The sequence below is a fragment of the Phasianus colchicus genome, chromosome 5 (genome assembly GCF_987193195.1).
Source record: "Phasianus colchicus chromosome 5, bPhaCol1.hap1.1, whole genome shotgun sequence".
Classification (NCBI taxonomy): Eukaryota; Metazoa; Chordata; class Aves; order Galliformes; family Phasianidae; genus Phasianus; species Phasianus colchicus.
In genome coordinates this window covers 12190200-12206809 of record NC_143440.1, presented here as the reverse complement: position 1 = coordinate 12206809, position 16610 = coordinate 12190200, and the positions used below count along the sequence as shown (strand labels likewise).

Genomic DNA, 16610 nt, shown 5'->3' with positions numbered 1-16610 from the left:
AACAGAATATTTTTTACAACAAAAAGCATTGTTACTTGGGAACGTATAAATAACACACATAAATTTAAGAGCAATTTTACTGTTAGCACACACATTATTATGGAATAGCCAATAAGTGTATAAAACATAGTATATAAAATTTTATGAAAATATACTGTGCACATCAAAAATTCAGCTTTTATCTAAGTGCAGAGAAAAGCCATTATTGTGTGCTTACTGTTTCATTGCTGTTCTTTCATGAGATCACAATTTTATATTTGTTTCTAGTCATTTGAAGTTCACAGCCTTTTCGGAGGAAGGGGCAACTTTCCTTTTTCTTCTTCTCCTTGCTTTATTAAATCATTCTTCTACCTTCCACTCATGAAGAAGGAATTGATACTTTCTGCCGGAACGTGATGGAAAATTGCTAATTTAATGCAAAGCTAAAAATAATGCCAAAGGGGTTGATAGGCTTGCTCGGCGACTCTGGAAATAAGGGATAACTATCTAGCAGTCTATCTGTCATCACTGGGGCTGCTCCATCACTGACTGTGATAATATGTGAATATGATGGATGCCACAGCCTTGTGGCTCATAACATTTAACATTCATCAGCTCTCACTAACGGGGGCTTTATAATTTAAATATCTTTATTTAATATGCAACATCTACCTCATACATCATAATTTCAAAGCACTTAGAAAACCAACAGTCCTGCAAGACAGTTGAGCAGACTTTAATTTTTTCAATAACTTCTATGTTTCCTGCATGTTTGTGACTGGCAATGCATAAATAAGTACCTAATAATATCACAGAACGGAAAATTAAGGTTTGGATCTTAAGAAGAATCTTGTCTTTTTCTCATTTTAAAGACATGATCATTTTTGCACTGTGTTCAGAATAAACAGATGCACAAAGGATTTGAATTGTGCTTGAAAGAGCTTTCTGTTTTCTATGTGAACCCCAAGTGACTGTGTTGGTCTAGTCTCACGAGGAAGGGTTGCCAGTGCCATGTCCTAAACCCTTTCTCCTAGATTTTAGTAGGAAAACTTAATGTGACTATACAGTATGAGGTCCAGAGTCAGTAAAAGAAAAAAAGCAAAAATGAGAGAAATGATGCAAAATGCTTCTTCACAGGAAATAAAACACTTGCACTGTCTGTAGTGGTACACTTTATTACAAACTCACCAGAATTTTTAATTATTAAGGTAGAAGGGGTGTAACAATATATCCTGTGGTGATACGTGCAACAATAATCCATGTGTTAGCAACCATACGTACTTATTTTAAATGAAGGTGTCTCTCGTTTGGTTCATAAAGGAATACTATGTGCAGAATTGATCTTCAAATTATTATTCTGTTTAGGACAAGCTCAAATTTCAGATGAATTTGTTGTATTTCACTGAATTGTGAATGCTTCTACCAGATAAAAACATAATTAGTATTGAGGGACACTGTCCAGTATTTTTACGTTTCTTCTGGATTTGTCTAACCCCAGTGCAGATACTGACTTTTTTGCTCCTGTTGCTTATGAAGATTATTTTTAGTTAAAAAGGGCAATCAAATAAATGTCTTTAAAAGGTATTCAAAGATTGAAATATACTTAACTTTGTTATGGTATTCATGAATTAGAGGGAAGAGGTTATGCAGTAAGTACATCTTTATTTGACAAGAGCAGGTATTTTTATGATATAAGTGCTTTTGTTCTGCTGTTCCTGAACCTTATCATTTAATTCTCCTTTTCTCTCCATGTCAAAATACTGATATTCTTTCAGAAACTTTATTTTTTTCATTTTCCTCTTTTTCTTTTTTTTTTTCTTTTTTTTTTTCTTTTTTCTTTTTCTTTTTTTTTTTCCAAGAGAATATTTTCTGGTAAAATCAAAGAGAATGAATGACTAGAAAGATATTTCAAATGTGCATATTGATATGTAGCAGGGTCTGTTGATTTTTATAGCAGAAAGGTATTTCTTCTGAAATGCATTTAAAGGCTGTTCTTCCAAGAGTACTGCAGGTGCTGTGTTAACATCCTTAGAAAAAGCTTTTAGTGCAAATATTTTGGAAGAGAAAACATATATGTGAAAAGCTGTTTTCTTAGTACTGATCTTTGTTTATATCTCAACTGCAAATCAGCCTTTTGCAATGGAATGCAGAATCTTTGATAAACTTCTTTTTTATTCTGTCTTCCAGTAAAACAGATCCCATCCTGATGATTCAGGATGCATTGTTACATTGCACAGCGTAATTCAGAACAATATTAGGCCTCAGGTGTTATAGTGCATTTCCACAGTCACACTTCATTTGTAACTCCTTTTTTTCCTTTGGCTTCCATTGTATACACAGTCTCCTTCAACAACCACAGATTTTACAGAGGAAAATACATTATTAAGTGAATAACAATTGTAGAGCTGTTTTGTTACATGATTAGAAGATTCTGATAAACTTTTAGAAACTGAATTAGTATCTGAAAAGCCTCAGCTACATGTTATAGCAAATCCAGCTTTTTTTTGTTTTGTTTTGTTTTTTCCTACTTTTTTTCCTTCCCCTGCAAATTTAAAAATAGCAATAACAACCCATGATTGGAGGAATCAAAAGAATGAAGAATCAAAAGAATTCCTGAACTGTTTGGCTGATAGGTCTTATTACTGAAGCATATTATTAAAATACAGAGATAATACAAGTAAATATTTGGAGGGAGAGCAAATGAGAAGTCAAGGCCATCAAGTATGTTTGGTCCATGAGAACATTTACAAGTTTCTAACCATTTTGCAGGAGAGAAACTTATAGTCTTTTCCTTTATGTCTTGCATACACAGCACAGAACTAGGTCATTGAACAATAGACTGAACAGCAATCAGCACTCTACTTCTGCATAATGCATTAAGTATAACATGGAGAAACTGTTCGTAGAGCTGAAAGCTGGTATTTCATGTCTGTAAATTCAAGCTGACATGACATTTAATATTGTTTCGTAGTAATGAACAACAAGGTTTCATTCATTCACAAGTACAACATAATGCCAAGTTTAGTTTGAAGAGGTAACAACAAGGCAAGAGGGAAAACATGTTATGTTCCTTCAAATGAGAATGCTAAATTAATGATAACCATTGAATGCTTTGCTACTGATATGCAGCACTACAGAGACTACTATTGTGGGATAGTTCTACACTGTCAATTGTAGTGACCTTGTCCAGTAGTTGATGGAAGAACTAACTGGGTTAACACATAAAGTGCCTCTCAGTTTCCAGTTTCAACTTTCCTGTGGAGTCCCCAGCTTTCAAAAGCTTTTTGTTTTTTATTTTTCCTAGGAATTTGCACTTCTTTTTCCTTTCCCTTTACTATCCTTTTCCCTTTCCCCTCCACTTCCCTCTCCCTTTCTCCTCTTAACCCCTTAGGATTCTCTTCCACTGAGGTTCAGTTTAAATTCCCAGACAAAATAATACTATCATTTCTGTCATCTATTATTATTTCTTTAAAATACTTGTCTTTGAAAAACTCGCGTATAATTTAGACTTGTGTCTTCTTTTAGGTATGATGGCTAAACTGATTCTCATAGTGGAGAGAAGTGTTGTTGTTTATTTTTTTTCCTATTAAAATCGCATTATTTTTTAATACCAATTCTTTCAATTTCTGAATTTTTACATCTCTCAAATGTTGACTGTCTTTTCCACTCTAAGTTAAAAATATGTGGCAAGGCAAAGTGAGCAGCATTGATTGGTACTGTTTCCTGCCAAGTGTGTTTTGTATTTGCATGTACAATCATTTATGCATTATGGCAGTGCAGATCAAAATAATTTCAAAGCTTCTGTATATGTTTCACATTTAAAACTGATTTTCATAAACGCAAACGTTCAGGATCTGTAAAAAATAGTCTCTGAGTTAAATTTCTAATTAAATGCACTCATTGTTGGTATTTAAAAAACAAGGCACATGTCACTGCATACATGCATGCACAGGCACACAAAGAGAATTAACATACATAGAGCATTAAAACTACTTCTGTTCTCTTCCAGGAAAGAACAAGATTTGAGAATTTAGGCCCACAATTAACAGGGAAACCCAATGAAGATGGAAAACTGGGCCCTGGTGTCATTGATCTTACAAGACCAGAAGATGCAGAAGGTGAGTTGCAGTTTTTACTGTGGATTCTTCAATTCTGCATCACAGAAATGTTGTGCAGCTGAAATGCTGCCAGCATACCCTCTAGCTGTTCCAGGGCAACACATTTTTTTGTTGTTGTTTGTTTGTTTGTTTGCTTTATTTAAGATTTTAGTAACTACACGGCAAAGGGTAGATCCATTAAAAGTACTGCTTTGCATAAAGACAGCTATCAAGATATAATGTAAAAATATTTCACATTTTCTATATGATTGTCTTGTATACAATATAACACTTTGGTGCATTTCCACAGATTTTATATATTATAATATCCCAGGCAGTGTCAGGTCGAAATCAGTGTTTCTCAGGACTGATTTTAACCTCAGAAAGTGTATATCCTATGATGCATTGCAAGAGAGCATGTAGGTGAATATGAAATTTACCATTCACTGTAATAAGATTAATCTACTACTCAGCAAAAGTGCCATGTTGCCACTTCAGTTTACTTCTTCTTCTTTTTTTTTTCTGTAACAAGTTCTAGTTATACCACTGTTCATCAGGAAAAGGTTAAAATATCTCCAAGTATTTTCTGTTGATATCCAAATATTTGACAAGTTCATAATTTACTTTTGTCTTGGATCAAAAGAAGATAAACTTGTGATTGTTGACAAATAGGGCTATTTAAAAATTATTCTTGAAATATAGACAGAATTGGTCTGATAAAAATGCATTAATGTTTTCTGTATAGATAAATATTCATCTGAACACATATTTTGTTCTTATCTCGGTGACCCAAAAATAAATGGTCTAGACAAGGCCTCACAATTTTTCCTTTCATTTGGAAGTCTGAAAACAACAGCACATGTAATTGCTACCTTTTCTTTACAAGTAGTGATATGCCTATGATAACACAACTTAAAGCGTTGATTGCCAACTGAAATACATTGTCCTTAAAAAGTTCCTCAGTAAATCTATAGAGCCTAGAACAAATACATGTACACAATGCAGAAATGTTGAGATCCAAGAGGTTCCTCCATTGACTCATCCATACAGAAGAATAGCAACACTCCAATTTACTTGAGCAAAATATCCCTACTTATGGGATTAAAGCTTGTCAGGTGGAACTTCCATGTCCTATGAGCACATGCCTTCATCTCTTTGCTTAAACAATTAATGTAAAGTAAATTTTCATAATCAAGCTTTCTGGTCACCTTAACAGTAAGATAAGATAGTGATTGAAGCTCATCAATTGTTTACTACAAATAATATTCATTAGGAGGCTAACATCTTATTGAAACATTTCAGATGTTCCCTGTATATGTATATGTGTATATATACATATTTTGTAATAGATCATTATAAAACCAACAATTTTTCAGATTTTGTGGTGTTGTTTTTTTTTTCTCCTTCTGGAAAATAGACTTTGGAGTTGCATGGACTTTAAAAAGTGCTTGATGATTCATCATTTATTTATAAACTAAATTGAGAAGGAGTTCCCATCCTTCTGCAACATCTCATGTTACAACATCTTGAAGAATATTTTTTTCCTTAGTTGGGATGAAAAGTTGCAACAGGATACTTACAGATACATATACAGTTATTGGTTCCAAAGTATCTGTCAACTGTCTAAGTTTAAATCAATTCCTTCAATTCAACCATCCTCTTTTTGGTATTGTTAAGTTAGTATCCTTATAGACCTCATGATACCAACACCCTCTCTTTTTACTGGATAGTGCACAATGAAACTCTGACATGTGTACCCCAGGATATGGTGATGTGTGCCAGTTTAAGGACAGTGTCTTTCTAGTGCTGGTGGGGCAGCTTAAGGTATGGTGTGTTGCCACGTGAGAAATCTGAGTTCATGAATGGATTCAGATTTCCATACTTAGTTTAGCAGCCAATAGATGTCTCTGGAAGAGAGGTGCTGGGCCAGTACCTCTGCTGAGATGTGAAAAACACTGGCAGGATTTCAAACTGAGCCTCTCATTTGTCCTTCTAGTTATAGACAAGGTGAACTTAGACATTAGCTGGATATAAAAAAGACCTTCAAAATATCACCCAAGTTTTGCTTCTTTGGCAAGCTAGCAAGGTGGTGACGCTTCTAATGTGGCATCTCTTAGAGTAGAAGCCTATTGAAAGCAGTCCTGCTGAAATGTCAGCAGCTAAACTGTTGCCTCTCATGTTATATACCATGCTACAGGCTCTGTTCATTTTCAAGTATAACAACTTCTTCCCAATTGCCATGAAGATATTACAGATCTTCTTAGGTCTGTTATGTCCCAGAGTGTTTTATACATTGCCAGTATTTTGTGCTTGTGTATGTGTGTCTGTTTCAACATTGGGTTACTAAGGATCTTGAAAACTTTTCCTTCAGACTCCTCTAAGAAGAGAGTTTAGTTGCATTGTAGTGTGTTGCCGAGGTCACAGTCTCTAGTGCATGTCAAAGATTCCTAATGACCATTATCATAGCCTTCGAAAATGTGGTGTGTTTCACACACCTTCCTTTCAGTTTTGTCATCGTTACTTAATTTCATCTTTTCTTTACCAGGTTTTCTTATATATTATTTGAGTGTGCATTGCTATAGACATCTTTTAGCTGATAGTTATGTCTTCTTGTTTACTTTTACGCAGTCATATAGAATATAAACATTTCCAAAGTAACATACTGATGACCAACTTTAGACTCCCTTCCTTTTTTCATCAGATCTATGAGGTCCAAATGAATCTGTGACAGTGAGCACATGGCTATTAAATCTTTCATATCATTTACTTCAGTCACCAGAATTTTCAAACTTCAAAACTATGAAATATATTCTATTTAGAAAAGACATATTAACTATCTGTAGAGGGCTTTTGGGGGGGAAAGGATGCAAAGAAGTTCCTGAGCAAAATAGTCCAAGTTTAGTTGCATTGCTGGCAATAAACTACAAAGAAAAAGCAGTTTGAACTGCATCCTTATCCCTTGCTGATGTGCACCAAGGGAGCCGTAGGAGTGCAATTCTACAGTTCCACTCTCTGTCTACCTGCGCACTTGCATTTCCAAAGGAAACTAAGTGTGCAGAGACATGGTAAATGTCTGTCTCGTCTCAGCATGCAGCCAAGACAGACAAGATCTGGGAAGTGCTCCTGGGTCTCATAGCTTTGACACAGCCTTTAAGGTTCAAGTAATTTGTTGCAAGAAATATCAGCAATCTTTTTTGGTTTATGGAGTTCCTTTGCAATAGTAACTAACAATGATTTCTGCCTACTCCTTATCTATAATGTATGGCAGAGATCTGACTGACAGGATCTGAGTCACATTTCCTTTTAATTCTAGGAGTGCTTGTGGTATTTGATTATTGATCACAATTTGAAACTACATGTGTAATTTTAAAAAACATGAATTATAAGAGAAGTCTTGAAATTCTTTACATTGGACTGTATGAAATTATAAGACATAAATCTGAAAGGACACTGCAGAATGAACATCAGGCCTTGTACTTGTTATCCCTGACCAGTGTGTGAAACATTTTTTAGACTAATGGCAACCAGTTGTCCTTTCAGAGATGAATTTGCATATGAAGCTGTATTCAAAGCTTGTATTATTCGGAGTGACCTAACTGTCATCTAAATGGAGGCCTGATAATCATCTATAAGAATTTTATATTAAATATGACATAAACCAGCATCTCTATTATTTCCTTAGTTACCATCAGGACTGGGCTATCTATATTAAAAATCATGTTCAGACTGTATACAGAAACATTGCTGCTGACTGACACCATTTGATAAACAATTCCCAGCTCCTAGAAGTGTACCATTACCTGGAAATCCAAGTTGTCATATTAAAGTGTATAATACAATTGTAGTTATCAAAACTAAAAAAAAAACCAACATGATTGAGACTTTCATAAATGTTTGGCAACTGGTATGTGAAATCATAAACAGCCAGGAATAGAGCTAAGCAAGATGTTTGTTCTCCAAACCTCATAATTTTTAAGGTAATGGTATTTGTGTAGGCAGCTTCATAATTTTGAGCTTTTGAGACTGTTGGGTACTGAAGTATAAGCTGACCAGCTTGGGCCACGCTAAGACAGCTTTGAATCCATAGCTAAAGCTCCTCTTCTAACATGACTGACATACATCAACCAACCAGAATGTGATAGAATATAGGCAAGAGGTGATTGTTAAATTCCAGGTGGGGGAGCCTAAAATATTTAGTTATTTTATCTTAGAACGTTGGATGCTCTGAATACATTTTGTTGGTTCATGTTTAAGAAAGAAATTCATTTCACTGTTGGTGATGGTGCTGCTTCTATTGAACCACATACATCTCATGCATGTGTAACGTACTCTATGTTTAACAGTCCTTCTATTTTTTATGCTTGTGGTGAAACGCCATGGAAAATTTGTAGGAAATATGCTAAGATTTTGCTTAGTAGTAGATAGTAATCTGCAGAAGAGACTTAATGTTTCTGTTGACAGTTACTGATTTTACCTTAACTTAGGTTGCAGTGTAGTTTCCTTCAGCAGTTGTAGAGATTCAAATTCCATCAAGATCTGATAATCATTCCTGCCAAAGAATTGGATCTGTTTAAATACAGTTTTCTTGATTGGATCCTGGGCTCTGGGCAACAACATCTGAATGTTATTGTTTTACCATTGCCTCACTATGTGATTTTGTAAAAGAGAAATAACTTCTCAATGTCCTGTTTTCCAATATGAAAAAAATAGATGCATTGTGAAGCCAAATTCACTTTCACAAAGCAACTGGAAACAGATGAAAATGCCATATTAGCATTAACATTTTGTTCCAAGTTCAGTGTTCATTTGTATTTATACATTAGAATCAGGGGCTTACTAGTTAAATATTTGGCCTCATAAGATGGGACAAAATACACAAAGCCCTTTTCTTTTGAGTCCTGTTTTGATATTTTCATTTGTTCTGTTTCTTATGTGGTAGTCTTTCTGAGTCTGTAAGCTTTGCTTACCACTTGCTGCTTCTTCCTTTGATACTAATCTGCCAGTGTGTTAAGCAGTGATCCACAGTTAGGAGGAATAGGTCCATCCCTGCTAGATGAGAAAAAAAGAATTTTATAGTAAAACTGTGGGATGTGCTTGTACACTTTATCTATGTATTCACTTTATTCTTGTATTAGCCTATTACTTTTCAAAATCTCCCAAAGATCACCTTTGCTATGAACATAGATGCTAGATGTTAAGTCAGTCATTAAGATGTATCTTGGAGCCCTCAGCTTGGGCTTGGTACCAGCCCATCTTCTAGTCAAATAAGATTCTTCAGTGCCTGTGTCCTCGTTAGTGCATATGTCCACCCTTTCACCTCCTGCTGTCTCCTCTACTTTTATGTGTAGGTTCCCTGGTTTAAAGATTGCGTTTTTCTGTATACTAAGTCACTGTTTGAAATGTAGCTTTAAGCCTTACATGTTTGATCATGGTATTTTTGACCAACCATTAAAAAGGTTGAAGGCAAGCCAAGTGGAGATTGCATGCTGCATAACCATTGGTAACAGGCTAATTGCTAGTAAGCCCTGGCTTAATCTTATTAATTTCTATTCAGATATATGCAGGTTTTGGTCTGAACCTGATTTTGGAATTGAACCCAAGATTGTCATACAGGAGTATGAGCTCAACTTTACTTTTATTTCTATTCAGTAATAAGCATGAGAGTACAGTTCTGTCTCATTTCAGACAGTGCATTTGCTAACCAGCATACAAAGTCAAGGGTTTGCTCAATGTTGCCGTTACTGCCATGCAGATTTGACTTTAGCTAGCCACATTGCAAGGCATTGTGTACCACAAGGTGAGATCATGCTAGCCAAAAAGCAAGGGAAATTGAATGAAAGAGAAGGAAAGAAATGGTGTTAGGAATCTTCACAGGTTCAACCCACTTTCAGAATGTAGTGAGCAGATGAGCGGTTGCAATGGCAGCAGAGCAGCACTAAGCATGGAGTCACTGATGGAGGAAAGGAATGAGCTAACTGGGGGAACACAGGCAGTCTTCTCCATGTGGAAGGTAGTTCCTTAGCCTTCTGAGGAGAAACACACACAAACACAAAAAAGGATTACCAGAAATAGTACAAGGCTGATAACCTAAGGGTAAGAAGAAGCTGCCACCTTGTCCAGCTCCAAAAATGTCCATCTGTCGAACCTTAATTTCTGCTGTCCCAGCGGTAGGGCATTTTGCAAATCTCTTCAGAAAAAAAAGCACATCATTGCTTCTTAAAGCAGTACCTCTATCATATACTTAAATCTCCAACATGCTCACGTATGCCCGACAGCAAAAAACTGCTTATAGAAAAGGACGAGACAGTTCCTTCTTAACTCCAAAGGAGGTTGGCTTTGATCGGCTGAAGAGGTAGGTGAAAGGGAACTGTATTTTTGCAGGCAGATCAATCCTGGCAGGCTGCCAACACAGTCCAAACCCGTGAGGTAACTTGTTTAACACCCTCCTATGCAGAGGTGTAAACAGAAGGTAGTACATGCATGACAAAGCATCGCCTACTTTTGTGACAGCGCTTCATAAATACTGGAGGAAAGAATGCCTCTCCACGCCAGTATTTGTCGCACATAAATATTTGTAATAGTTGCCATGGCAGTTGAGAAGGGAAAGATGAAAATCAGAAAACAGTGAAAGCTGTCTGAAAACAAAGAAGTGTTTCCAGAGAGAGTGCAGTAAGCTTAGGCACTAGAATTTGTACTCCTCTGAATTCTTGTTATAGGCCTTTTTAAAAAATTTCTCTTAAGTATATTTGTATTATTTAAATTACAATAAAATATTAATATCTTGATTAATTAGACCGGATTCTAAATGTGGCTTTTATTCATTGTGGTTGCCACTTTTAACACATATGAATCTATTTGATTGCTCCTGGAATTTCAGTGATACACTCATATTTTTCAGAATAACTCATAACAGATCAGGAATCTGTGATAAAGAACTTAGGCACAGAATTTCAGTTGTATTGGATGAGGTTCGGCGCCTCAGCCCTGGAGTAACTCAATGCCTGCAAACGGGATAGGAATAAGACCTTCTGTTGTTAAGAACCATCCCATCGCTTTTCTGACGATAACCGCTTTATGAACCTTGTTGCCAGCAACCCCATAACATTTTACAGAGGGAACTCCCACTCTGAGGACTGAAAAATCTGAGCTGAGGGTGTGTGGACTGGTTTTTCCTATTGCATTGAAACCTACTCCTCTCAAGACGCTAATATTAAACATGTAGCATGCTTCTCACTTTCAGCATAATAAATTTGGATGTTCTCTGCGAGTGTTACCTTTTGATTTTCAACTGTCTGAGGTATTTTTTCCGACTGCTAAAGATCAGGCTTTTTCTTTTGCTGTTTCTGTGTTACAGTAATTGATTCCATTAGAATAGCAATTTTATTTTAAAAATTCTAATTATCATTTCTAATGTTGTACAACCACTGTTCCAATACCCAGTTTTATTCAGGGGTGCCCATTACCACAGATACAGTTAAAGCTTGTCACAGTTTCCATTATACAGTACAAGGTTTTTTTCGGGAATTTAGAACAAAGCTGTAAAACTGTGGGCTGCAGTTTTGTACAGAAAATCTTTGCCCATGAGAAAATTATTGTCACAAATGCTGAAGGCATCAGTCAGTTTGCTCAGCTACTTTTAAGTGGAGTGAGTGAAAAATTAAATATAGTAGTTCAGTGGATTAAAACATTGTTTCACACTCTGAAGTCCATGTACAGCCACCACAGATATAAAAAAAAACATGGTCCTGATTCTTACAGCTCTGTACATATCTCTGTTGTGCTCCAATATTGAAAAAGAAGATCGAAGCTGCTTAAAATGGTATGAAATTTTCAGGGACAAGTGATTTTTCAGCTGATGGAGAAATCCAGTATTGTGTTCTATGGAGAAGGGGGAATCTTGCCCCTTTTTCCTTACCTCCTTGAGTAAAGAAGCAGGGTGGGGTTATTAATAGTAAGGAAAGAGCACTGTGCAGACAAGTTCTCTTCTTTTTACAACTCTCTAATTTTCTAAATATAACCTGTATGCCATTTTCTCCTCCAAGAACCTTAGTATCTCAGCAATAGAGACATGTTTAAAAACATCTGCTTTTCTTCCACATAGACATGCCAAGTATCTAGGCAAGTCTTTTCTACAAAACTAAGTAGCAAGGGGACAATATTTTCCTCATTTGTAGTTTAATTTTAGAGAATTGGTGATGCAAAACATCTGTGGGGTGGGCATTGCAGTACCTTCACAGCTTCTGCAAATATTAAATGATTATGTTATGATTGGGTAACTAATTTCACAGGAAGTGCAGCTTTTCTGAAAGGTCATTTGTAATTTTTCGTGTTAGTCCCTATTTCATGGCAAATCCCCCATCTTTTTAAAATCCAAATCATATAATTGTGGCAACATATTTGGCCATGCCTTGTTTTTAAAAAAAACATCTTGGCTTCACTCACATAGTCCCAAATATGCAGGTGCAGAATATTTGAAAAATCAGCCTTAAGAGTTTCTTCTAACATTTGTTATTACTTGCAATTTGGAATTGCAACTTTTATCATGCTGCTTTTGCTTCTCTCCCTTTGTGACATATTATTTACTAATTTTATTATTAATTATTATAATTTCAGCACTTCATGTGAAAGGCAAGAAGAAATGGCATATGCAATACCAAGTCCTAGGTCCTTGCAATCTAATTACTGACATGATATGACAAGTGAAAACAGCAAACACTGGTTGGAAGGGAATTAGTTGTATTGATACAAAGAATGATGTTGCATATGTTAGAAGGTGCCAAATTCAATTACAGATTTAACCCAGGGTATTGGCCACAATTGCAGTGATTCCAACACGTGTTAAAACCTTTTGCAAAGTTTTCTGTATTTCATGAATATCACACAATTTGAGGGAGGTGGCTTTGTAAAGCTCTCTCTCAATGTTCAACACAAATCCATTTTAAAAATCACATTATACCTAAGTTTTTGAAATTCATTGTTTTGCTACAAAGCAGCAAGCAGAGTTGCTCATTAACAGTGTTCAGCCACACCTTGAACAATGCATCCATCAAATATGAAGTCTGGCTGCCTTTTCCTCTGCGGTGAATTCCTGTCTGTCATTTCTCCATCTTAAAAAAAAAAACAAAGCATTGACTGAAATATGAACGGATCTTGTCCCATAGCCCTTGCTCAGGCAGGATTTTCTTTAAAACTGTTAGGGATGTCTGAAGATTACAAAATTAATTTCTGTGTTTTAGAATCAGTATCACGTTTTCTAGATATTCTAGGTGACGCTGTCATGCCAGGAGAAATTTGAAATTATGTAGGTAACAGCTCCACTGGCAATAAATCTATGTCTCTTATGAGAACATGTTTGTGTTAAAGAGACTGCTCTTTGTAGCGCTCTGACTTTCACAGTAATTTCAGAAAACTAAAGCTTTCTGCTGACAATAATAAACACAATTTGCAGTATCAATAGGTTGTTTTTTTTCCCAGACAATAATGATAATTATTAGCAATAGTTCTCATGAGAGTTTTGTCCCTTTTTATCTTTCTGTGGAACTTTACTTTCCTCACCTGAGTACAGAATGAAATATCGAAGAGACACAAGAATGGTGTCTTTGGGGATGTAAACTGTGGTTAGACTTGATGACTGGCAATCCTGTGCTTCTGATGTCATTATTTAGGCTGAGTAACCGTGAACTTACATGTGTTTCACATTTTTTTCTGTCAATAATATCTATTGTTAGCATTTAATTAATTATCTGTGAAGGATCTTGAAATCTGCAGGTGGCACATGATTGAAAAATGTTATGACACTTAAATTCCTCCCTAACTCTGTTGTGGAGGTTGCTGCTTCATCCCAGTTTCATGGATCTCCAGAGAATAACTTCTCATACTCTTGTGTTACAGCACAAGTGGATCTATGTTGGCCATTGAGGGCTTTTAGGTCAGTCCTTACACACTAATTGTGTTAATATTACATTAAACTTAAGATTATTTCTTTGTTTCAGCTGTACTCTCCTTGATTTCTGTAAGGGTTAATTTTACCATCAGTTGTGGTCAAGAAATCTAAACTGTTTGTGTAACCCATCAAGAAAATAGTTGCATTTATTGGCCTTGATTCATTTAAATGATATAGATTTGGGCATGGCTGGCTGCACAGCATGAATGTGATAATAGCTTGTTTAGAAATATTGTTTCAGCCCTTAATATGACCCAAGTAACCGTTCAGCTTTGAACACTGGTGAGTGAGCTGCTACTGGTATGCCTAGAACAGTTGATTTGATTTTACACCCAGAATATATTTCACTATTAATTTTAGCTCCTGACTTTCAAATGGGGGAAGACGTACATGCAGGTTGTGAGGGTGGCTGTGAAAACTGTTGCTGTTTTTTAACTGAGATTAAGAATTTTGCTTGCATATGTAGAACAAATGTACTAAAAAAGTAAACTCACTGTCACCAAAACTGAAAACAAGGCACTTTGGAAAATATATGCTGATATATAACTGGGTAGAATTTCCTTCATTTTGCAAAGCCACGAGCCACATGCATCAGCTCACCGCAAAGTCATTAGGTCTTTTTAAACTCAGATGAAAAACATTAACAAATACCACAAAAGGCTTTAGTATGGCCCCTTTGTTCATTCACATATGGCAGTTTATAACTCCTGCACCACTTGGGTCGTGTGTTTGTTTAAGCTGCCTCCATCAGGCCAGCCCTGAAAGAACAAAAGACATCTTGAGCGATCCTAAGCAGGAAATGGGCTAATCTAAACATGGTTTGTGACACTATAAGTAGAATAGAAAGGGGAGGGATTGATTAGTCATTAATGTCCAATTGACTCCATATGGATGTTGCAATAATAAGGCCTTTTTCAGTGCAGTAGCAGAGTTATTGAATTAGAGGTTTATGTTTCCTCAGAGCTGACCTTAGGGAATTCCCTCTTAGTTCTTCTTGTTGATGTTTTAAAGAGAATGGAGTCTCTTAACAGGAAAAATAGAAGCCTTATCATAACTGAGTGTTACATGAACGTAGCTAACCTCTGCTACATTATATCCTCAACTCTTAGCATTCACTTAGCATATTTCAGGAACTTTACAGGTGAAATACTTTACAGCCCATTTAAATATTGCACTATTTCATGAATCACTCATGTATTTCTCAGTTTTCATCCCCTCCTTATTCACTGACATGCAACTTATAAGACATTTTGGGCCCTCGAATCTCAGCTGAATAATATTTGTTTAGCGTTTGGAATGAAAGCAGCTTGATGAACAGACACTTCCCTGCAGAATATTTGTGTCTGTATGACTACAGGCATCTCTGTTGGGCAGCCGGTCATGTTTCCACGTGGGTGTTAGTTTTGCACAGTGATGACAAGATATGCCAGTAATGACAATAGTTCATGAGGTACATGTTTATTTTACCTCTCTTTCTGTTTCTAGAGAATCAACAAGTCTTATGAATATGGGTGAGGATATATTAAAAAAAAAAAAAATTACAAACAGGCAAGGGACAAAACAAATGTAAGAGATACTCTAACCCTGTTACAAGTCTTAGATTAAAGTGAAGTAGTAATTTGTCTAACTTGGAAAAAGCTTTGAGCTTAACAGCTCAAAAAATAGATATATTATTAATTTTGTATTCTAAATTTTCCAAAGCTTTTGGTGTGTGTGTGTCATTTTTTTCAACCCAGATTTGCATTTTTCTATTTGATTTGAAATACTGCTTAGCTTTCAGAAAGGCTGAGTCTGTCTGCTTGCTAAGAGCTGGAAAGGGGGTCTGCCGAGCCAGGTTTTCATGTTTCCTGCTCTTACTGCATTTCCATGTTTATGAGTAACTCATCTCTAGTAGTAAAAGAGTTACTCTTAATTGCATGTTCATTAGGTTTTAGTCGCACATGCGAGCTACTAGCAGTGCTAGTTTTATTACCACAGACAGAACCAGATATTGTGAAGCAAGAATCACAGAATCATAGTATGGTTTGGAAAGGTCCTTTAATCTCATTTAGTTCCAACCTCCCTCCTATAGGCAGGGACACCTCTCTCTAGAGCAGGTTGCTCAAAGCCCCATCCAGCCTGGCCTTGAATGCTTCCAGGGAGGGGACATCCACAACCTCACTGAGCAACGTGTTCCAGTGTCTCATCACCCTCACAGTAAAGAATTTCTTTCTGATATTGAGTCTAAATCTACCCTCTTCTGGTTTAAAACCATGTCCCCTCATCCTGTCACTTTCTGCCTTATAAAAAGTCCCTCTTTCTTGTAGGCCCCCTTCACTTACTGGTAGGCCTCTATATGGTCTCCTCAGAGCCTTCTCTTCTCCAGGTTGAAGAGCCTCGGCTCTCTCAGCCTGTCCTTGCAGGGGAGGTGATCCAGCCCTGTGATCATCTTCTTGGCCCTTCTCTGGACCCACTCCAACAAATCCATATCTTTCTTGTGCTGGGGGCTGGAGAACTGAATGCAGTACTCCAGGCAGGGTCTCACAAGAGCAGAGTAGAGGGGCAGAATCACCTCCCTCGACCTGCTGGCCACAGTTCTCTTGTTGCAACTC

General features: G+C 36.4%; 1 protein-coding gene across 23 annotated transcripts in view; it reads left to right on the top strand.

The window, feature by feature from the left end:
• SOX6 (SRY-box transcription factor 6) overlaps positions 1–16610 on the top strand; it is a 411364-nt gene that overhangs the window by 370073 nt on the left and 24681 nt on the right. For all 23 annotated transcript variants that reach the window (XM_090140518.1, XM_090140506.1, XM_031614025.2 and 20 more), the window contains one exon: positions 3989–4097. In XM_090140518.1, coding sequence (XP_089996644.1) covers positions 3989–4097 — 109 coding nt within the window. The remainder of the gene's footprint in view (positions 1–3988; positions 4098–16610) is intronic.